Source organism: Sander lucioperca, chromosome 5 (genome assembly GCF_008315115.2).
Source record: "Sander lucioperca isolate FBNREF2018 chromosome 5, SLUC_FBN_1.2, whole genome shotgun sequence".
Taxonomy (NCBI): Eukaryota; Metazoa; Chordata; class Actinopteri; order Perciformes; family Percidae; genus Sander; species Sander lucioperca.
Window position 1 is genome coordinate 9,504,766 of NC_050177.1, and position 23,506 is coordinate 9,528,271.

The 23,506-nt window shown below is 41.5% G+C and overlaps 1 protein-coding gene across 10 annotated transcripts in view; it reads left to right on the forward strand.

The window, feature by feature from the left end:
• Positions 1-23,506, forward strand: part of dock10 (dedicator of cytokinesis 10) — a 67,667-nt gene that overhangs the window by 40,372 nt on the left and 3,789 nt on the right. For 4 of the 10 annotated variants that reach the window (XM_036001586.1, XM_036001584.1, XM_036001588.1 and 1 more), the window contains exons 10-52: positions 47-130; positions 312-470; positions 665-916; positions 1,028-1,150; positions 1,654-1,736; positions 1,860-1,982; positions 2,072-2,151; positions 2,304-2,491; positions 2,626-2,691; positions 2,839-2,931; positions 3,084-3,207; positions 3,332-3,453; positions 3,587-3,670; positions 4,534-4,626; positions 4,759-4,877; positions 5,156-5,225; positions 6,875-6,988; positions 7,204-7,275; positions 7,456-7,602; positions 7,790-7,873; positions 7,960-8,056; positions 8,212-8,244; positions 8,486-8,664; positions 9,264-9,380; positions 10,446-10,563; positions 10,674-10,795; positions 11,703-11,817; positions 12,196-12,262; positions 12,684-12,731; positions 15,385-15,486; positions 16,046-16,158; positions 16,303-16,418; positions 17,083-17,220; positions 17,316-17,498; positions 17,597-17,707; positions 17,827-18,042; positions 18,156-18,213; positions 18,929-19,030; positions 19,628-19,734; positions 19,937-20,059; positions 20,470-20,583; positions 21,513-21,518; positions 22,065-22,211. In XM_036001586.1, coding sequence (XP_035857479.1) covers positions 47-130; positions 312-470; positions 665-916; positions 1,028-1,150; positions 1,654-1,736; positions 1,860-1,982; positions 2,072-2,151; positions 2,304-2,491; positions 2,626-2,691; positions 2,839-2,931; positions 3,084-3,207; positions 3,332-3,453; positions 3,587-3,670; positions 4,534-4,626; positions 4,759-4,877; positions 5,156-5,225; positions 6,875-6,988; positions 7,204-7,275; positions 7,456-7,602; positions 7,790-7,873; positions 7,960-8,056; positions 8,212-8,244; positions 8,486-8,664; positions 9,264-9,380; positions 10,446-10,563; positions 10,674-10,795; positions 11,703-11,817; positions 12,196-12,262; positions 12,684-12,731; positions 15,385-15,486; positions 16,046-16,158; positions 16,303-16,418; positions 17,083-17,220; positions 17,316-17,498; positions 17,597-17,707; positions 17,827-18,042; positions 18,156-18,213; positions 18,929-19,030; positions 19,628-19,734; positions 19,937-20,059; positions 20,470-20,583; positions 21,513-21,518; positions 22,065-22,211 — 4,812 coding nt within the window. The remainder of the gene's footprint in view (positions 1-46; positions 131-311; positions 471-664; positions 917-1,027; positions 1,151-1,653; positions 1,737-1,859; positions 1,983-2,071; positions 2,152-2,303; positions 2,492-2,625; positions 2,692-2,838; positions 2,932-3,083; positions 3,208-3,331; positions 3,454-3,586; positions 3,671-4,533; positions 4,627-4,758; positions 4,878-5,155; positions 5,226-6,874; positions 6,989-7,203; positions 7,276-7,455; positions 7,603-7,789; positions 7,874-7,959; positions 8,057-8,211; positions 8,245-8,485; positions 8,665-9,263; positions 9,381-10,445; positions 10,564-10,673; positions 10,796-11,702; positions 11,818-12,195; positions 12,263-12,683; positions 12,732-15,384; positions 15,487-16,045; positions 16,159-16,302; positions 16,419-17,082; positions 17,221-17,315; positions 17,499-17,596; positions 17,708-17,826; positions 18,043-18,155; positions 18,214-18,928; positions 19,031-19,627; positions 19,735-19,936; positions 20,060-20,469; positions 20,584-21,512; positions 21,519-22,064; positions 22,212-23,506) is intronic. The other 6 variants (XM_031296733.2, XM_031296736.2, XM_036001585.1 and 3 more) reach the window with 5 other exon arrangements.

Here is a 23,506-nt window from a genome sequence, read left to right on the forward strand (position 1 = left end):
TTTGCCTGTCTCTTTCTGTCTTTCATGTCACCTCCTTCGGTAACAGTATATCTCTGAGACCGATGAAGGAATTCGCTCTGCCAGGAGAGAAGAGAGGTTGAATCTGTTCTCGCTGGACCCTGATACTCCTGTATGTATAAAGAATGGGTTCATTGTTTATTTTTCTATTTTATACAGTGTTTTACCTTTACATGACATACATCATGTTTTGACTTTATGACTCCGATGTTAATGTCATGATGCTGCATGGTGAAATAAAATAAAGTAGAGCATGCCTCCGAATAACAAACAGTTTTTATTACCAACCACAGGTTCTGAGGAGCCCACGGGCCGAACATCCATCAGTTGATAATGCACCGGTGCGTCCGTTTGAGGAGAAACTTGGCAGAAGGTTTATGATAACCTGCCGATCGCTCAACCTCATGCTACAGGGCTGCATCAACGAGAGTGAAACTGGACCGGTCACTAATGTGAGGATTAGAAACATGTGCCTTTTACACTTCCAGACATATATTCAAACATGCTTTAAAACTAACTTCTGCATTAATATGTCTCTTTGAAAAAAATGGTAAAACATTTTAAAGGGGCTCTTTTGCTGAGTGAAGCTGTGACAGTTTTTTATGTAAAGGAACTGAGAGTGACTGAACTGAATCTGCTCCAACAGATTGAACCCTTCTTCGTGTCGCTGGCTCTGCTGGATGTACGAGAAGGGAGAAAGGTGTCTGCAGACTTCCACGTAGACCTCAACCACGAGGCTGTACGTCAGATGCTCGGAGGCTGCAGTAACGGGACAGCAGTCGGTCCTGCGACCGGAGTTGGAGGTCAGGAGAATGGCCTGTGCTCTCCTGCTGAGAAGAAGCCAGGAGACTGTTGTCTCAGCCTGGACTTGGAGCACTGGCTATGCTTTCCGAAACAGGTACAAGGATGTTACTCCCACAGTATGTTTTATTCTGTAGATGTAGATCCCTTACTCTGCATTTAACATGTAGAATGACTCTAATTTGCCTTTCCAATGCTCTCCATCCAGGCCATCTTCTCAGTCACCAACCCCCACACAGACATAGTGATGGTGGCAAGAGTGGAAAAGGTGCTGATGGGAAATATTACTTGTGGGGTAGAACCTTATATCAAGAATACAGACTCCAGCAAGGTCAGAAAGCCATTTTTTTCATTACTGCATCAATATTTACACTGCTTAATTTATTTTCTATCATTGACCAAAAACAAAGAGCTAAACCTTTTATATTGTCTTAGCTTTCAAAGCAAGCTGGGAAAAATGGCTTAATCCACTCAAACACTTTAATGCATGCCGTTTACAAAATGATTTTTCCTGTAAGGCCAGAGTTTATCTTCATCACAGAATGCCAGTCCAGTCCGATAGTTTAGAATATTTTTTTTTTTCCGACATCCTATCCAAGACATTTCCTGGCTTCCCCTCTGGCAGTGCTCCTTGTGGTCCTTGTTTAAATGGCTAAGTGAATCACCAGACATTCAACCTGCTGCCTGTATTAGACAACCTCTGATTTAGTCTGTCACTCTCTCAGTCAACTAGAATTTAGGGATGATCACATCCCATTGTGTTTAAAAATATCAGCTGTGGTGCCTTGCTAACACATCCCTCTGTCCGTCTTTCTCTGCTTGTGTCTTGTACAGACTGTTCAGAAGACTTTGAAATCCAATAAACATTTCTGTAGTAAACTGGGAAAGTACCGGATGCCATTCGCCTGGTCCGTCAGGTCAGTGTCCATGGTTGGAGGCTCAGTTGTCTAAACATTTTTAAATTCATCTGCCATGTTCTCGCCACAGGATCTGATCCTTAACCAAAATCCTTATAGTATGTTGATTTCTATCTGCTATAGGTCAGTGTTTAAGGACAACCATGGGGCACTGGACAGAGAGTCTCGTTTCTCGCCTCTTTTCAAACAGGAGAGCAACAAGATTTCCACAGATGACTTGATTAAGCTGGTAACTGAGTACAGGAGGTGAGGCATACTGTAGGTCACTTAGGTTTCTCCAAGGCAAGATAAACAGTTCTTCTTATGATATTTAATTTAAATTTTTTTGTGTGCAGGGCTGAGAAGACCAGCAAACTGCAGACTATTCCTGGGACGCTGGAAATCTCAGTCGACTACATTCCATTGGAGCATCCTAGTATGTCCGCTTTTTAGGCGATACCTCCCCTCTGTCTGTGTTCATTCATGTTCCCATCCTGCTGTGCTGCTCATTCTCTTTCTGCCTTCCCCTTTACCTTCTATTTCTCTACTCTGCCATGTGTTTGAAACTCTCTCTTCTCCATGCTTTAGACTGTGTGACATCCTCCTATGTCCCGGTGAAGCCCTTTGAAGAACTGAGCAAACACCAGCCTACTGTGGAGGTGGAGGAGTTTGTCCAAGACACCACCAAGTTCACGCAGCCGCACCGCGTCTACAGAAACCACATCTACGTCTACCCTAAACACCTGAAATATGACAGCCAGAAGAGCTTCGCCAAGGTTTAGCACAGAAGCTTTAAAGCTTCATTTGAGAGAAACCTGAAATCCAATAATACTGACAACGTGCTTGTTTTTTTTTTACATACATCATATACTTTTATTATTCACAGTAACAATGGTGCTCTTGTTCACAGGCTCGTAACCTCTCAGTCTATGTGGAGTTCCGCAGCTCAGACGAAGAAGTTGCCAAACCTTTAAAGGTAGAATGCTATCCAAAAACATGATGATGGGACATTTATTGGCTTCTATATGACTCCATTTACTCCAGTTATACCCTGTGTATCACGAGAAACTGGCTGAGCATTACTTTATTTTGCCCCATTTTTCTGTTGCTGCTGTTTTTCCAGTGCATCTACGGCAAGCCGGGTGGTCCAGTCCTCACCACAGCAGCCTGTTCTACAGTCCTGCATCACTCCCAGAACCCCGACTTCTATGATGAGGTAAATTGTTTAATTATGGGATATTATTAGAGCCTGGAAGTGGATTGACTTTGGCTTTAGCAGTCTTTAGAACATAAACACGTTTACAGATAAATCCCCAACCTGCAGCATCCCTTGCAGCCCATAATATTACATGCTGTTGTGTCCCCCAGGTGAAGATTGAGCTTCCGACTCAACTTCATGAAAAGCACCACCTTCTTTTCTCCTTTTACCACATCACCTGTGACATCAACGCGAAGACGAATGCCAAGAGGAAAGAAGCCCTGGAGACCCCAGGTGAGTTGGTGGTCAATCTGGAGCTGTAATTTAGTGAAACATTTATTTACTGCAGGTTATTTGGTTGTTTGTTTTCGTCCGCCATTCAGTACTCTGTGTTTTGTATTTGTGTGTGCGTTTTTAGTGGGGTATTCTTGGCTGCCTCTCCTCAAAGAAGGCCGTCTGTCATCCCAGGAGTTCAGCGTCCCTGTGTCCTGTAACCTGCCGCCTGGATACCTGGCCATCAAGGAAGCCAGCAACACCAAGGTGAGAGGGAGGAAGGAAAGACACAGGGTGTATACATATTAAAAATACTTCTAAAAATAAAAACATTCATTTTTGAGAAAAGAAGGATAATAACTATTGCATCATGTGATCAAGCCGTCTTTTCTTTTTACAGAGTGGAGCAGATGTGAAATGGGTCGATGGAGGAAAAACTATCTTCAAAGTGTCCACCAATGTCGTCTCCACAGTATATACTCAGGTCAGACCATCATCTGGCTGTCTACAGTCGGTCCTTGCTTTCTTTATTTTTTACTGGCTTACTGATACTGTGATGGACTGGCGCTGTGTCCAAGGTATGATGATCTGTGAATGCTAGGATAGGTTACACCCCTGCATAAACCTGAACGGGATAAGTGGTAAAGAAAATGCGATGGCTGGCTTTCTACCTGCTGTTTCAGCCACTACATCCTTGTTGAAATATGCCAGAATAAGGACATGCACTGTCAAGGTCTTAGCCTCAAAGGAACACTTAAACCCGAAATGAGCTAATTGTCCGTTTTTGTTTTCTGAGCTGCTTTATCTTCAGCTTTTTCCAGCAGAAATAAAATAAATTGAATCTGCTTGTGTGAAATGGCAAAATTGACATAAAATGACCATTTAGATGTCCTTAAACAAATTAGAGGATTAGTGGATATTGTAAGTGGTAACTTCTTTGTATCTAGTGTCGGACATGAAACAAGGAAATGGACCGTTTCTGTTTCCAGTAGAAGATGTTTGGAGCGCTGGACAGCAATCTCTTGATTGGCTGGTGGCTTGTAAATTGGATGAGCCTAGTTTCACTTGCAATCACATTTAGAATTGCTTTTACAGACACATTAGACATAGAATGAATACATTTAAAAAAAGGGACATGTAAAAGTAAAAAATAGAATATGAATTAATGTTGTCAACATACTTGAATTGTTTGTGACGAGGCTGAGACAATGACATTTTGACTGACATAGTTGTGAGGTGGTGAAGTTCACATTTTAGGATTAACTGTTACTTAAAAAGGAACCAGTCCACTAAGTATTATTGCAGATGCTTACTGCTGATATTCATGGATTCCTCTCCCTGTGTCAGGACCCCCACCTGAACCGATTCTTCCAGCAGTGCCAGAATAGAGAGCTGGACCTCTCGCTACCTCCTACCTCCAACTTCCTCAACTGCCTGAAGGTTAGAAAAAAAAATCCCCTGAATTTTCATTTATTGTGACTGAGACAAAAACCAAAGCCTTGACTGCTACACACTGCTACATGTCTAACAGTGCAACATCTCCTCCTACGCCTCTTTTCCACCCTCCCCCAGGGTCTTCTCAGTATGGAGAGGATCCCAGTGATCATCCGATTTCTGCCAGTGCTCTTCAACCAGCTGTTCAAGGTCCTGACTCAGAATGACAACGATGAGGTCACTACTGCCACCTCTAGGTAGGCAGTGCTACTACAATTTCCACAACAGCTGGGCTCACATCAGGGTGGGGGCTCAGTGGATGTGGTAAAGCACACAATGAGGGTAGTGTTTAAAATTCCTGTTTAAAACACCATATCCCTTTTTTATTGTCTGATGAATCCAGTATCATAAAATACGTTTTGCTATTGAAGAGAAACTGAAGAGAAATTGTGTTGCTGTTTGACAGATATCTTTTGTCATTGTTTAATGATAAAGACTGTAATAAATACAACTCTTTGTTGTCCTGGGTCTGCAGAGTGCTGGTCCACATTGTTGCAAAGTGCCATGAAGATAACCTTGATCACTACCTGCACTCCTATATCAAGGTATAATAACAGATATACCAACAATAAGAAGGTGTGTGTGGTGTGCTAGTAGAAATCCTTTGAATGACGTGTGTTTGTATGCGCGTATGCTCAGGAAGATCATATGATAATTATGAAGGCTGTTGTTTTCCAGTGGAATCTCTGCACAGACTATTTCATTTCCGAGGCTTTATGTGTTTGCATGTGTGCATGTTTGTTTGTGTGTGTTTGGGCCAACAGGAGTGTGGCTAAGGCCGCATGCCCAGAAAACTGTGCAAACACAAACAGAGAAGTAGGGAGAGAAGGGGAAGGGGAATGAGAAGAAGAAGAAAGGGTGATTGAGTAGAAGGCAAACTAGGACATTCAGCCCGCTCAATCAGAAACACAAAGCGTGTTTGTTTAAGGGGGGAAATCAGTAAGAGAATTAGAGAAGCGAGCAGAAGAAGCCGCAAGACCTGTTTCATGTTGGCCACAGTGAAGGAAAACTGCAGCGCTTGAAGAGGCAGTGGCAAAGACGAATGGTGGGAGGGTAAGAGGAGAGGACCAACACAGCTAATGGAGCCAGGGTTTCCATAGTAACAGATTGGCATGGTGTTCAGTAGTAGTGGTGCTCAGTTTAAACTGGTGTGTGTGTGTGTGTGTGTGTGTGTGTGTGTGTGTGTGTGTGTGTGTGTGTGTGTGTGTGTGTGTGTGTGTGTGTGTGTTTGTGTCAATGAGAAGGAGAGGAAAGAGAGGGGGTTCAGTTCACTGCAGCATGAATTAAGTAGGATGCAAGAGGAATATTATATGAATAAAACCTCACACATGTAGTTTTTCATTTAATTAGCCAAATGGCAAATTTAATTTGGCTTATTTCAGGTTGCTGTGTAAGTGTTTTGTCCACATGTATCTACAGTATTTGTAAATGTGTGTATTAGTACATATAAGAGCTGAAATTAGTCAATGAATAGAAAATTAATTAGCAACTATTTTAATAACTGTTAGTCCAAGTCATTTTTCGGGAAGAAATGCCCAACATTCCCTATTTCCAGCTCCACGATTGTGAGGATTTTGCTGCTTTTCTGTGTTTTGTATCATTATAAACTGAATATATTTGGGTTTTGGTCTGTTGGTTGCACAGAACAAGACATGTTATGATGTCCCCCTGGGCTGTAGGAAATTGTGTTGGACACTTCACATTTTATTTTAAAGACCAATGATGAATCGATTAATCAAGAAAATAATCATCAGATTGGGACTAGAGCTGCAACAAACAATTTTTTTATTATCACTTAATCCACTGAATACTTTCTCAATAAATAAATACATTTTTGTTCTATGAAACATACAGAAACCAAACTGTCTGAAACCCCAAAATATTCAGTTACTATAATGTAAGACAAAATAGCTGCCAATTGTGTATCTTAAAACCAACCAATCAGTTAGTCAAGTAATGGTTGCAGCTCTAGTTACGACAATGAACTGCAACACACATGGCATCTGCGCGGAGATCTTTGTTGCATGTAGTTCCCTATCTTTCTCTCCCCTCATTTCCTGTTATCTCTCTACTGTTGTTTTCCAGTAAAGGAAGAAAATGCCCCAAAAATCATTCAAAAAAGATGAATCGATAATGAAAAGATTTGTTAGTATGCACCTTTAACAAACTCCTCTCCCCTTCTCCCTGTGTGTAGTATGTGTTCAAGTCCGAGGCCCACGGCTTCAGGACAGTTCACGAGGAGCTGGCTAAGGGGATGACCTTTGACCTGAAGAGCAATGAGCAGGCAGCAGTCAGGAATGTCCTGAAGGTTTGTTTCTCTCCTAATGCCTACTAATTTGTTTATTTATTCTAAAATTTAAAACTTTATTTTTTCATTATGCCTCTAAGGTCTTAGAGAAACGTAAATCAGTGCAAACCTCTCAAACAAAATCATGTGTGCCTCATCTGTTTACATGCTGGAGGTATTTAGGCAGATAAATATTGGTGCAAGATTAATCTTGCTTTGACCTCTCCTGGTTTCAGTTCTGCTGGTTCTTCTTTGAGCTGATTGTCAAATCCATGGCCCAACATCTGGTCGACTCTGACAAGGTAAAGGTAAGGTGGCATACTCTACTTTTGGTCCCTGGAATCTCCCATTGCTGACAACATCACAATGTTTAACCACTTCATACTGTATTCTTGGTTCAGTATAGTTCCTTTGCATTTGTATAATCTGACCTGGCACACAGTGTATGATTATATATAAGATGTTGTGCTGACTCCGGGTCCCTACAGCTTCCGAGGCCCCAGCGCTTCCCCTCATCCTACCTGAGCCGCGTGGAGACCCTGGTCGAGACGGTGTCCGAACACATCTTCTGGAAAAACAAAGATCTGGCAGAAGAGACACGCAGTGCCAACTTAGCTGTGGCAGCTTTTGTCAAGGTGGGAGCAAAATGTGTTATCTCATGGATTTAAATGATAATATTAAATGTAAAAATACCCAATAAAGTGTGGCTACATGTGAACATGAACTGTGCTTACTGTAAATTGAACGAAAATAGTTTCCATTTACAGTTGTAGCTGTCTCTCACTGTCTTATTAACTGATGTCTCTGTCTGTCTGTTTGCAGCGTTGCTTTACTCTCATGGACAGAGGCTTCACATTCAAACTGATTAGCAACTACATAAACATGATCACCGCTACTGACAGCAAGGTACAAAAATCAACTTAATTGTCGTATTAAAGTGCAACTAGAAACATATATGTACAATGCAATAATGTCTTTTTTGTGTCTGATAGGTCTTGTGTGAGCTGAAATTTGAATTCTTGAGAGAGGTGTGTAACCACGAACACTACATTCCTCTCAGCCTGCCGTTACCCTCTGCTCGCATCATAGGTAAGAGCCCGAGTCATACCCTGTAGTTACAGTACACCTGTGTTAATGTGGTAACTATCATACATCACGTAGCTCTCACTCTCATTTGTCTATTAACATTTTGTCTTTCTCTCTTTCTCTTCCTGTCATTTTCTCTGACTGTTTGTCCATGTCAGACCATGCATCCCTAGAGCCACAAAGTACTCATGGTAAATATGTTCACTCATTCCTTTTTTTATGTTGTGTGTGCTACTGTGGTATGGTGATAATGAAATTCATGGAAAATTGGCTTGTCACATTATTTAATCACTGTAACCAGATTTTTATTTAGAAACAGATTAATTAACTCCCTGATGGAAAGCAAATATTGGCACGAGCATTATTTAAATCACATGCAGCTCAGTTAATTTCCATTTAAAATGTGAATCTTTTTATGCTGTCTCTCTTCAGCATCGGTGCCCGAGTACAACCTGACTGGAGAGTTCTGCAGAAAGCACTTCCTGACTGGCCTGTTGCTACGGGAACTGGGGCTGGCACTCCAGGACGAGCAGGACCTAAGACACGTAGCCTTGGCCACCCTGAAGACGCTCATGGCCAAACACTCCCTGGATGCACGCTATGCCACCAAGGTAGCCAAAACACATGTTTACACGGGAGGAAACTAAAAGACATGGACAATGAGTCATGAGCTCACAGTAGAAATTCTTCCTATGTGACTCACACATAACACATACACACTGACATGTGATTGTTCGTAGCAGCTGCCAGAGGCAGAGACGATGTCTTAATGAATGCTGGGTAGTGTCCAGATCAGAGTCAGTAATCTGCCCTCTGTTAAACAGAACCAAATACCGCCAACCACAACACAACAGCAGGGCTGTAGTCAAGGCAGTCAAAACCAAATGTCTGGGAAATAAAAGGAAAGTCATGTTTCGTAAAAAGGCAACAACATTTTCTTGGAAGGAGGACATATCAAATATTATGTAATTGCATTTGCACATTGAACATTTTCTATCTACCCAATGACTGTAGACATATAGATGTTTCATTTTAGTTTATTTGTAATTAAAGTCTTGCCAGGGTGTGAGGACTTTGCAAACAAAATAAATATATAATTACTAGCTTTCTAAATCAAAGAGATTGTTGATTTGTTGGGGCATTACAAGGTAATGGCACTGGATGTAACATTTTAAAATGTGATACCCCCTTTCACTGGCTGCCCTCCCAGGAGAAGCAGGCCAGGATTGCATCTCTTTACCTGCCTCTGTATGGCCTGATCCTGGACAACATGCCTCGATTCTTCCTCAGGGACCTCTTCCCCATCTACTTCACTTCTAGTGACCAAGTAAGAGTCAAGATGAAAGATGAAATTATTGATTGACTATCTGCATACTGTATAGGTTGACTGTGTGCATACATTTCCTGCAGTGTTTGTTGGTAAAAACATTGGTCTTATTTTCATAGTTCTGGCTTTCATTCCTTTTAGTTATTACCACATATGATGTTACGGGCGGCTCAGGTGGTTAAGCGGTCGCCTGCCAATCAGAAGGTTGGTGGTTCGATCCCTGGCCCTGCAGTCCCATGTTGAAGTGTCCTTGGGCCATCGGTGTGTGAATGTGTGTGAATGTTTATCTGATGAGCAGGTGGCACCTTGTATGGCAGCCTCTGCCACAGTGTATGTGTATGTGTGAATGGTGAATGGTACGATGTAAAAGCGCTTTGAGTAGTCGTAAAGAGAAACTAGAAAAGCACTATATAAATACAGTCCATTTACCTACTGAATTGCAATGATTTCAGGCATGTAGATTCTACTAAACACAACGTATCCCTGTCATTTCAACAACAATAAGGCTATCATGTACTATACATGCATTTCTTTTCTGTATTACTTTCCCAGCTGGAATTCTTTTTTGTACCATTCATTGCAGCACAGGCTATTGTTGTTAGTTGTTATAGGTTTGCAGTGACTGCAGGAATATATATCACCTAAACTATGCGATCTTGCTGGATTCTGCACATGTTGACTTTCTGTCTCTGTCTGTCCTCATCCATTTGATTTCCAAACAAACAAAACTTTGTGTGCTCATGAATACTGTACATGAATCATCATGCAAGTTGAGCTGGAGGAACAGCAATGCAATGGTCGATTATAATGAAACTTTGAATGTTGACTTTCATTATGAAATAGGTAAAAATAGTAATAATCGGATAATTTCAGTTAAATATTTTTACATGATGACACTGCATGAGACTTGTGTTGCTTGCCTTCATAGATGCTGTTGTACAGTTGTGTCTGAATAACTATACAACATATACAATATATTTCTATAATAAGAAATAATAGCCTGAATTATAAAATAAGACTTAGATGGTCTAAATGAGTCCTCTTCCCTGTCGGCACCCCCACCAGGGCTCTCGAGACGACCTCAGTGTAGGAGGGGGAGTGGCGGGAGGGGTGATTCCTGTTACTCGCCATGGTAACTCTGTAGATGCCTCCTTTTCCAAAGAAGTTCTAAACTCCATCACAGGTAACAGCGCGTGACGTGCTTGTATGTAGCTGCCTATCTATTTCCAGTGTCTATATAAAAAGATGTGAATGATGACATTGATGCTGACACCCCTCCCCCCTCCACACCAGCCTTCTCGTCCTTGGCAGTTGCCACAAGTAACCAGGCCGACTCTCGGGGTTCTCTGATCAGCGTGGACTCCAACCCTAGCAACAGTGACAGGAACAGTGAGAAAATGGACGGATGTGAGAAGGTGAGAAAAGAGAAGTTAACAGCCATCACTTCCTGTGTTATGACACGTCTCACAGACTCTCACAGAGGAGCAGCAGGCAGATCTGTCAAAACAACTTCAATCATTGAGATACATTTGTTGTATGTGTTATATATTGTGTATATTTTTCATTGTTAGGCATTCATAATTAATTCCACATTGTATATAGATTTCTGAAAGAGGAGTATGCAGAAAAAAACAGACTCCCATTGGCTTCCATTTCTTACCACTGATGGTGGACAATCAGACTTAGCACACTGCTCTAATACCAGCTAAAGAAATACTGAAGTTGGGCCATCCTGGTGGACTAATCATGTAATTGCAATGTTGAAGTCCAGCAGGGGACCTTTGTTGCATATCTGCCCCCATCTCTCTCTCCTCACTTCCTGTCATCTTTTTATACTATGTTATAAAGGCAAAGAAATGGCCAAACAATAAATAAAGAAGACATAATACAGCCATTAGTCCATTCAACAGCCTCCACTGCCACAACGCCTAAATACTTTTAAATACACTCTTAATTACATTTTTATACATATTCTCATCTTTAATTTATAAAGTTAACTGTCTGGTCATATTTTTTGTAAATTTAGTTTCCCAACATGAAGGTATAAGTTATGTTTCCAAACCTTCTCCACATTTCCTGGAATAACATTTTGGCAAGGAGTTCCTCAAACCTTTATTCATTCATTATTTGTTGGCCTAAAAGTAGTTAAATTGAATCTGAAAATACAACATGAGCCATTATATCTTAAGTTTCCCTCCAGGTTTCTAAAACCCACAGACTCACATAAAAAATACCGAGGACACAACCTCAGTGGCCACAGTTACAAGCTCAATATTAACAGTAGGTTTTGGACTGTTTTTCTGTCTGGGTGTTTCTCCTTAGTTTGCACGGCCACAGTCCCTCATAGGCTACGGTTCTCGTTGTGACAAGCTGGACCAGGCGGAGACCCGCAGTCTCCTCATGTGCTTTTTGCACATCATGAAAACCATATCTGAGGGTAAGACATGATACAAACATGTATACAGAGGATTCACACAGTCCAGTCCAGAGCCTTGTCGAAACATGTTTAAATGCTATTAAAGGGTTAATGTTAATACTATTATACTACATGTGATCAACAGAGGCCCAGAATATTGAGACCATAGTTGTTTTTTCTTTTAGTGAATTATTCTAATACAGCGAACACCAGATATCTGCACTTTTTTGCAGGGTAAAACACTTATCTGTAACCTTTTGAACTATGTCTCAATCACTTACTGAATACCATTTGTGTATAAAAATACTGACTCTATGAAAAGGTCCATCAGCATCTGGCTGGCTATTTTGGAAATCTGCCATGGTATGTTACATGATGTGTTTTGTTTCCTGTTTCCAGATGTGCTGGTGTCCTACTGGCACCGGGCCATTCACCAGGAGATCTCAGACTTCTTTAACATCCTGGAGTAAGTGCTCTTCTTTTTTTCATTGCAGAGTATAACCACAGCTCATTTTAGGCTGACTAGTGATACTGTAAGATAATAAACAACATTGAGACCAACAGGGATGGGGACATGAGAATGAGAGGAGAAGAAAGGGGAAGAATGTAGCCAGAAGGGAACAGATGAAAGTAATGACACAGCAAGAGAGAGAGAGAGAGAGAGAAGAAAAACAGACTGTTATTCCAATGAGAGCTCCTACTTCACTGAACAGTGCAGATAATTAACTGCCTGTTTCCTGTTTGTGTCAGCATCTAGACTTTGCTGTTGCAACCCAGTTTGATCACATGCACCTTATTTGTCCTATGTTCTTAACTTACAAAATACATAAAAACAAGCAAACCTTCCCCATTCATCTGAGACAGTGTTGCATTTTCCCTTTCTTCAGGCTGTGTCTCCAGCACTTCAGGTTCCTCGGAAAGCGTCACATAGCCAGGTGAGTGTGTGCTCCTCACTGCTTTCTCTGACAAAGAGGTGGACCAGGTCACATTCACATGCATTTATTATAATGCTGCATATATGTTATATATACATATACATATATATATATATATATATATATTTATATATATATATATTATTTCTTATTAACGCAACATACATGCCGCAGCTAAAGGTCGTAACACCCCCACCCACATAATTCATATAATCATGCGCACACACGAATGCACAAATGTGCTAATGCAGCCACGCACAAACAGACACATGTGCAGACACACACAAATAAATGAATCAGACACAGTCAGGCAGAAATACTAATATGTGTTCTGTATGCATGTGCACACTCAGGGATGAGCTTCAAGAGGGGAAGAGGTAAAGGGGGGAAGAAAAGGAAGAGAGGGGGAGGGGGAACTCCTGGATCTTGCTGTTGAGAGAAAAGCACTGGTGGATATTGTATTGTAGTAGTTGGCAAGCACAGGCTGGGGGTTGTTATCGTGTGTGTGTGTGTGTGTGTGTGTGTGTGTGTGTGTGTGTGTGTGTGTGTGTGTGTGTGTGTGCGTGTGCGTGCGCTCTTACTGGAGCTGAGCCGTTGGCACCGGTATACTCCTCCATCTTCTGGTTCCTCCCAGCTAATTAAATTAGCTCTCTTTTTCCTTTCAGCAATAAGATACTGAGATGTAAGCCAACAAAAGGCTGGGAGAACACACTGCTTTACTGTGTATGGAGGAATTCACAAAATAAAGATAGCTGGAAGCCTAGCTAGCGCTCTCAGACTCAGTTGAGCCTGTCTGGGGCTGCTAGCTACTTAACATTCGTCTGTAATAACAGGCCATGGGGGATTCACAGTCTTACGCCTGTGTCTATCTCAGTGTCTCTCTCTGTTAGCTCTTTTTCTGAGTCAGTGTGGGCACCCATTGAAGTTCAGGAGACATAAATTACAATAGCAGTGTGTAGCCAGCCAGCAAGCAAGCAAGGAGGGCAGTCAGCAAGCCAGCCCAGTTATCAGACAGCAATCATTGAAGCCCCTGCTGAAAACTTGGTCGCAAATTTTAAATATTTCTCTATTATATTAAATATTGTTGATTAAAGCAACAATAAAACTTGAAGCAAAAACTTCATCTGGAATGTGTTGATGTGGTTTGATCAAATTTAATAGAAATCCTGATTGGTGTGCGTCTGGACATTCATTTTATAACCGCCCACTTTAAACTGTTAAGAAGAGAACAAACAAAAACACAGAAACCTACAATGTAAAATAACCCAAACTGTTCAAAATGTGGTTGAAAGTTCCAACGCTCATAAGAAGCTGATTGAGAAAACATGTTGTCAGGGCCTTTAAGTTAGCCAGCAATGCTGCAGTTTAATCCCAGACATTCTTCTAACTTATCATGTTTCTGTTTGTTTTGGTGCAGGGGCCCTCACTTTCTTAACTTGAGCCATATTTTAGAAATAAGCTAAACTGATGAATTCATTGATAAATGAATTAAGTTAGCCAGCAATGCTGCAGTTTAATCCCAGACATTCTTCTAACTTATCGTGTTTCTGTTTGTGTTGGTGCAGGGGGCCTCACTTTCTTAACTTGAAGCATATTTTAGAAATAAGCTAAATTGATGAATTCATTGATAAATGAATTGTATGTTTTCTCCATGTTCAACCTTGCTGTTGTAGTCTCCACCACAGTGCATGCCTCATGCCTGCCCCCCCTCCCCCCGTGCATGCTGCAGCTGTTAATGGATTGTCAGTGTGATTGCACATTTATTGATGTTCTGTTGCATCAAGTAACCCTTTCTGTATTATGCTGTATTACTCATGCTGGTGCTGTATGGTTGCTCTTTACATTCTGTAACACATGTGCCTTATTGATGTTGCATGTCGACCTTGTAGCCCTCTGTCTCCACGCCCTGCTTCATGATTGGCTGGACTCCACCTGCTGCTTAATGAGCTCCGTGTTGATTAGCTTACACAGTAGTTGTGTCCCCTTTCTTTTGGCTTGCCAAGGCACCATGTGCTTTTTGTAGATTGGCCGTTGTTTCCAATCGAGCTTCATCTAGGCATCATGAGACTATAATATGTTGAACATCTGTTTGTTACTCAGCTGATCTGTGCCACAGCTTAACTGTCCATTGGTTTTCATCACATGTATACATCCTAATCTCCTCACTGTCCACTGTTAATGCTGACCTCGAGCCTCTACTCCCCACTAACACTCTCCCAATAGTTGATATAGCATTTACACAATATTATACTAATGGCAAACTAAAACCATTGACTCTGCTACACCACTAACCTTTCCATCTGGCTGAGCTCCCTCTCTATATGAGTTGTTTGATCTTTCTCTCTGACTTTAGCCGCTCACATCACGGTCAAATTGGAGATCCTGTATGCTTTTAGCATTTCGTTTAGCCTACAGGAATACAATATAACCTAGTTGCTGTAAATATGCAACAAGGTCACAAAAGTGCAAAAATAGTGCTGTCTTGCAAAGTGTTTACATTAACACTATAAGGTCAATTTTCTATTGATTGCCGGCATGCTCAACTATTAGCATGGGACACGGTTAATATAACTGACTAATGATGGACACTAAACAATGATGGTCTCCACTAAACTAACTAATTTTAGCTTTGATGTGATTGGCTCGTGAACAGGAAGCTAGCAGCGGCAGTAAAGCTGGCCCAGTCCACCCAGGCCAATGGCACCCTGAAGGGCTCTAACCACCCCTCCCACACCTCAAGCCTCTTCCCACAATGGTAATCACCCTCCACCAGGAAAACACCTCAGCCACGATGACAGAGTTAAACTCTGTAAAGAGTCTTTGGTTACTGAAATTGTTCTTAATGCTAATGATGTCTGCGAGATCTGGCTTAAAATGTAAATAGTTACTTTAATAGCAAGAAACTCCAGGCTGCTTGACTACAGGTACAATCTACAACAACACTTGGATTTAGATAAACACATTCTCGTCCTGTGTATAATCATCATTGATGTGACCACCGTGTGTTTCCATGTTATATACTGTAACTCTGTTCTCAGCATGCCCCTCCTCATACCTGCAGTGTTTCGTGTGATTTGCCAGTCTCAGTCTCTTTACTACCATGTGTTAATAGACTCCCAATAACAGCATGTCCTTGGGACATAGATGTCATTTATTTTTCCATGTCTTCTAAAATGTTCAAAATCTCCAGAGATGGTTGGCCTACGGTTTAGTAGTACATTTACTTGCAGTATAATATAAACAAGTATTAGATAAAACGTAATGTGATTGAACCGTGATTCACACCAACTGCTGATCCCTGCTGTTGCCTCCAGGATGGCATCATCTGGAGGGGAAGGTCACCGGCATGCTCGCTCCCAAACCATGCCCATCATCAGGGGCAAGAATGCTCTAACCAACCCAAAGCTGCTGCACATGATGGAGACAGGTAACATGCACACACACACACACGCACACACACGCACACACACACACACACACACACACACACACACACACACACACACAGATTTTGACTGAAATGAATATAAAGTTACTGAGAGGGATGTGAGTTATTTTTATCTGTTTTCAGATGGGACTATTCAAGACGGAGACACCCTTAGTCCTACAGATATCGAAGCAAACATGTCCACTGAGGTAGCCCTCACTGTGCTGGATGTACTGGAGCTCTTTGTTCACCATCACAAGGTCTGTGGTCCTTTCATAGTCTACAACCTCAAACTACATTTCACACTACACAGTTAGGGGAATATATTTTAATTTATGGTATGTGCTGTATTGTATGAGCCTCTGGATTTCATAGGACGTTTCATTAATATTATGATGTTTAATCTGGGCTCAGTTTTTGGAATTGACAATCACACGTAAATGAGTAAAAATCTAAGTGTGTGGCTTTTGCACCATTTTCAAGGTTTTATATCACACCATCATATTCCTCTGGCTGTTCTCTTTTTTCACATTACTCTCCTTGTCAAAAATCAAATAATAAAGTTACATTTTGGCTTTGTAACTATAAAATTGAACAGGGAGTTTTCAAATCACATTTTTGTTTCTGTTTCTTGATAAAAAACATAACAAAAACAATTCTAACATCTGCACAATCATACTAATTTTTTTGCAGATGTACACATCTACAAAAAAATGTATGAATTGCATTGCAAATCACGCACATATATTTCATGTGTATTCTAAAGCCAAACCAATGCTACTCTACTGCCACCTGGTGGCTAGAAGAATTACTGTTTTAAAAAACTATTTTTGTGTGAAACCTTTCAGTTAGGAAAAAAAGTTGCCTGTTGAAACTTTGATAGTATACTTTGATAGTTTTTTCTTCTTATATCCTTCAATACAGAAGCAGCTGTTGCTGGATGAAGGACAAAATGCACTTATGAAGAAGGTGCTGGACACCTACTTGCTCTTCTTCCAGATCAACCAATCAACCGCCACTCTACGGCATATCTTCGCTGGACTCAGGCTCTTTGTACAAAAGGTCCATCAAGCTTCATGTAAACATACAACATCTAAGTGAAGATTCCAATCATTTTTCTCATGTGGTTTCATCTTCATCTCTTTCTGTACATGTAGTTCCCCAATGCATTCTTCCAGGGTAAGGCAGACCTGTGTGGCTGTCTGTGCTATGAGATCCTCAAGTGCTGTAACCATCGTTCCAGCTCCACCCAGACGGAGGCAGCTGCCCTGCTGTATTTTTTCATGAGAAAAAACTTTGAGTTTACCAAGGGCAAGTCAATAGTCCGCTCACATCTGCAGGTCAGTGAGACCAAATACAATTTCAGTATTGTGTGTTTTGTTAATTAGTTATTTCAGGAGGACATTATCCTCACTCCATATTCCTCTTTCAACATCAGGTTATCAAGGCAGTGAGCCAGTTGATAGCAGATGCTGGCATTGGAGGCTCGAGATTTCAGCAGTCCCTGGCTATCATCAATAATTTTGCCAACGGAGATGCACCACTCAAGGTATCGCAGGTTCTAGGGTTATATCACAGCTTTATTAGCATTGATTATAATTTATAGGGGTATTTAATTCTACTTTCTTGTTCAAAAAGAAATTATGTTCATAACATTTTTTTCTGCAGAACACTCCGTTCCCTGCTGAGGTAAAGGACCTGACCAAACGGATCAGGACGGTTCTGATGGCCACAGCCCAAATGAAGGAGCATGAGAAGGATCCAGAGATGCTTGTGGATCTTCAGTATAGTCTGGCTAACTCATACGCCAGCACCCCCGAGCTTCGGTGCACCTGGCTGGAGAGCATGGCCAAGGTTCACGTCCGCAACGGCGATCTCTCAGAGGTTATAAATGTTCTACTTTTCAGGGCGCTCTTACTTCAGAAACTTCACAGAGTGCTTTTTTTGATTCAAGCGTGAATTCAATGTAATGGTAATGTGTCTGACTTTCCTATCAGGCTGCCATGTGCTACATCCACATCTCAGCCCTGATCGCTGAATCGCTGAAGAGGAGAGGTTAGTGCACACTTGCTGCTGCTGTGACTTGACGTTTTGCAGCATGGTTTGCGTGTGTTTACGTATGCTCAAATACTTGAAATTGCTGCTAGTGTGCGCATCTTTGCAGACATGGTAACTTCTAACCAGAAAGTCCGATCACAGCCATCTTCTGTCAATCAGCAAACCTCTCTTTCTCTCTGCTAACATGGTCATCGCAACTCTCTGCAAATTACTGGAACTTTCAGGCATCAGTCCTCCGTCTCGTCATGGGGGTTGATGTGTATGCCTGAAAGTGAGCATGCTTGTGACTTTAGTGTGTCTTTGTGTGGTGGAAATTAATTAATTAGGGTACTCATGGGGAATGAAGATGGATTCCCATGCTGCCAACTAGTCGTATAGAACCGGCTTTTGCATCCAAATACCATTCCTGTTCACGGCTTCTAGTAGAAATAGAGACTGATGTCTACACATTTTGCTGTGCTGCATGTTCCTCTATCTGCAAATCTGTTTGTTCTTACATGTGCTTCCTCATTTAGACTACAGCATGTGTCTATCTCTTGCTGTACGTGTCAGACATCTTTTCGCATGCACTTTACGCACCGAGCCTGTGTGCTAATATCTTGCATAGCATGCCAGCAGCACAGCTGATTCGTGAGCCTTGTCCTTTAGCATAAAAGGCAAAAGCAAGTGGACTTTGTAAACCTCGTCCTCCTCCTCCCCTCCTACCAAACAGGCTACTGGAGAGCTGACAAGGCCAGGATGTCCACTGTGTCCCCTGAAGAAAGCCCTGTCTTTAACTGTAGCTCCTTACTAACTACCTTCCGAGATCAAGACAGTGAGTGTGTGCGCCTGGGGCCTGCTGGGTGGTGGGGTTGGGAGTTCAGAAAATAAGGATGGAGAGAGAAGGGAGTGTGGGAGGGAGTGGGTGTACACTGACATTTGTAGACCTCTTGGAACTGGGCGGAAGGTGTTGATATTGACAGGTGGACATGGTTTGGATTGAAGGGACATTAGGTTGTCAGGTGCCAGTTCAAATCGTAACAACTTTAGGTTTTCTACACTGTGTATTCTACTCTGCAGTTACATGTTTTGATGTGCACTGTTCTTGCCTTAATGATATGGAATTGTGTCAGGTTATCACTTAATACTGTCACTGTTTGACCTTCACTGTTCACTCCCGTCTCACTGGATAAGATGTTCAGTGTCACTGAGGTTTGATATGAAGCACGCTCACTTTTGACATTTTTAATGTAGTCTTCAAAAATGGTACGACTTATGACGAGTGCTGTGAAACACTAAAACATCTTGTATTTTTATACAAGCATGTTTGTGTTTCTTTATGTTAACAAGCTGAATATAACTGTAGGGTAAGTTGATATCTTTTTACTCGCTAACCTGCCTTGATGTCACTTTCACTTGTTTGAAACCCCAGCGTCGTTCTCTATGGGTTGGGCAGCGTTTATGTGCATCAGCCCTAATGTCAAGGAGGAGGGTGCCATGAAGGAAGACACTGGTACACAAGACACGCCCTATACTGAGGTCAGTGTTAGCCTTTAATGCTGAACAGTGTGGTGAACAACACCTTTAACTTCACAAATGACCAAAAGTAGCATTTCATGATCATAACCATTTTTGCAAATTTGAGAAGATCCCTGTTTAGTTGAGTGCCCCGTTGGAATTGCAATAATTGCGACTGGGTTGCAGTCTTTCTCTCTAACAAGTGTCCTGCTGTACTGTGTAGGACACTTTGGTAGAGCAGCTGGAGCTGTGTGTGGACTACCTGTGGAAGTCAGAAAGATACGAGCTCATCGCTGACATCAACAAACCTGTGATTGCTGTCTTTGAAAAGAGAAGGGATTTTAAGGTAACTGTTAACCCTTCCACTGTGTTTGTGTGTGTGTGTGTGTGTGTGTGTGTGTGGGTTTGTTTAACTATATTCGTGGGGTCCAAAAACCGGGAGTCCAGTATACTTGTGGGGTCCCGACAGCTTTGTTTGGGCCAAAATGCTGGACCCCACAAGTTTAAAGGGCTGTTTGAGGGTTAAGACTTGGTTGTAGGATTAGGGATATAATTAGGTTATGGTTAGGGTGAGGGTAAGGGTTAAGGTTAGGCATTTAATTGTGATGGTTAAGTTTAGGGTAAGGGGCTAGGGAATGCATTATGTCAATGACAGGTCCCCACAAAGATAGTGCCACAAACCTGTGTGTGTGTGTGTGTGTTTCGTGCATATTGAGCTAAGTTTAACCTTACGTGTGTGTTGGTGTGTGCCCACAGAGGCTGTCAGAGCTGTACTATGACATCCATCGCTCCTACCTGAAGGTAACTGAGGTGGTGAACTCAGAGAAGCGGCTCTTCGGTCGCTACTACCGCGTAGCTTTCTATGGACAGGTGAGCGACACTTTATTACTGCAGACAGCACACACTTATACAGGCACGTCTGTACACAGACATTGCTTCTGCCACAGCATAACAGCAGTAACTAAAACTCTATCGCTGACAGATTTGGCTGACAGAATTTGGTACCCAATGTCTTTACCATATAATTAAATGTAGTGTTCCAGTATGAAGACCAAAATGTAAACATGTAGGTGTGACTAGTAAAATACTGTATTCCTCCTGTTAGACCGAGGAAACAACTTGGCAAACACATTCAACAACCCACAATGGTTTTTCTTGTTTTTTTGGGGGGGACTCAACGGAAACACTTCTTTTCATTAACGATGCTACTTTGCATAAAATAGGACACCGTTTCTGCAAGAAAGAGAAAAGAGACTTTGCTGTATAGTTTTTCCAATGTCATTTTTCAATGCTTTGAGTGTGTCAAACCAAGATGGAAGAAGTCTTAGTGGTGAAGATCTCAATACCTCTGTTAAATCAAATCTAGATGCCACCAGAGATAAGTTGGGGAAATATTTTTCGTGTGATATGGGTGAACTTACTCTTTAAAAATGATAAAAACCTATTTGACATAACAGGTGATTTATCTTTGAATCCCTGGCTTTATCAGTGAAAAGGTACTGTGCAGTTTGGGCTTGTTTTTTAAGAACCTGGATCCTTGACACAGTTTCCTGTTTGGTTAATGAGCGGATAATATTTCCATGTTGGGATTTCAGAGCTCTCAAGTGAAGTTTAAAAATCCGATAATGAGAATATGTAATCGTCTCACTTTTGAAGAAAAGGAGGAGAGAAATGCAACGTCTTGTCAGTGAGGCATGGCGATGGAAAGATAACGACATTACTTTTTTTAACTGAGTCAGTGTCCTTAATTTTTTCTGTCTGCTCTTTTCTTCCTTTTTAAAAATATATTCTATATCAAGATCGCGGTAAGTTTTGTATGTCTTTAATTTTCCATTTTCCTCAGTGCTAACCACTTTTACCTCTCTTCACCTTCTACCACTATTAACATCTGCTGCTCTTACCCTTGGAAGGGTTTGTGTCAAGCTTGCTGTGGTCCATTTTACTTCCTATAATCTCAAATGATGAAGTTGTTTCCCCTCTAAACATTAAGGAGAGCTGTTGTCAAACAGCCACAGTGGACAGGAAGATAACCTCAATCACCTTTGACATTTGCCTCCAATGCTGCTTTGAATATGTCCTCTGAAGTCTCCCATCCAGAACTTAACACTGACACCTTGTTAGGGCTGAGTTGTTCTAACATGTGTTACAGCCTTTGTGTACAACCAGTGACTCAAGAAACCACTAGGGGGCAACATAAAACCACACTGACGTGTATACAGCTTGTTGTGACAGCAAAAACAACATCTAAATATTAAACTTGCATTGCATACACACAAACACCCCACGCGTACATGTAACAAGCCTGTTGGCTTTGCTAATTAGTGCATGCATGTGTGTGTCTGTTCTGGTAGGGTTTCTTTGAGGAAGAGGAGAGCAAAGAGTTCATCTACAAAGAGCCGAAGCTGACAGGACTGTCGGAAATCTCCCAGAGATTACTCAAACTCTACTCCGACAAGTTTGGAGCCGATAATGTCAAGATGATCCAGGACTCCAATAAGGTAGGTGACAGAATTTGGCCTGTTAAAGTTACTTCTAAGACATTAAAGTGCCCATATTATGAAAAAATCACTTTTTCTAGGATTTGGGGTGTTATGTTGTGTCTCTGGTGCTTCCACACACATACAAACTTTGAAAAAAATCCATCCATGGTGTTTAGAGTGAGATACGGTTTCTGAATGTGTCCTGCCTTCAGTCTCTGGGTGAGCTGTTCAAAATCGGCACGGCTTGTGACGTCACAAGCCGAAACGAGCAGGCTAACCGCAACCATTAGCTCGTTAGCATGCTAACGCTAATGCTAATGCTAGCATGCTACCTCGTTCTCAATAGCAAAGCACTGCTACAACATACACAAGTTCACCATAATCTACAAAATAACTACTTACATGTGCGCCCTCCTTTAGAAGTCTCCCAGCTAATCCTGCCTTGTAACTGACCGAAGTTGTAGAAACAACCTTTCTTTTACTGTCTATGGAGCTAGCTAGCTGACATGATCTACATCTGAGCTACTGCACATGTGCAGTGCAATCAAAGATAGTACAGAAGAAGAAGAAGAAAAGAGGTCTCACTCTGTAGCTAAAACAGAGACCAGCTGAAAAGAGGATCTGCAGCAGTGAGAGAGAGCGGTGCAGTACAACAAAAATATGGTGTTTTTTGAAAATTAAACCATGTAAACCTATTCTGGTACAACCTTAAAATACAATTATGAACCTGAAAATGAGCATAATATGGCTGCTTTAAAGTGCTCATATTCTGCTTTTTGGCTTTTTCCCTTTCCTTTATTGTGTTATATATCTTTTTTGTGTATGTAATAGGTTTACAAAGTGAAAAAGCCCAAAGTCCACCCCAAAGGGACTTACCATCTCCAACAGAAAACACTGTTCACAAACTGCTCCAAACAGCTCTATTGTAGTCCAGCCTTTACTTCCGTGACGAACGTGCGTCACTTTGTAACACACGTTATAATGCTTGCCTAGCTGCTAGCGTGGCACGCCCTCATACTCTGCAACTGACTAGCTAGCAGTGCTTACCTAGCTACTGCGCTACTGCATGTGTGACTCCCAACAAAGATGGAACAGAAGTGAGAGGTCTCACTCTGTAGCTAAAACAGAGAGCTCAACACACAGGGTGAAAAGAGGAGCTGCAGCAATGTGCAGTACAACAAAAATATGGTATTTTTTTTAACATTAAACTATGTAAACCTATTCTGATATAACCTGTAAATACAATTATGAACCTGAAAATGAGCATAATATGAGCACTTTAAAACTTAATGATTTTCCTAGCTGTTATTATT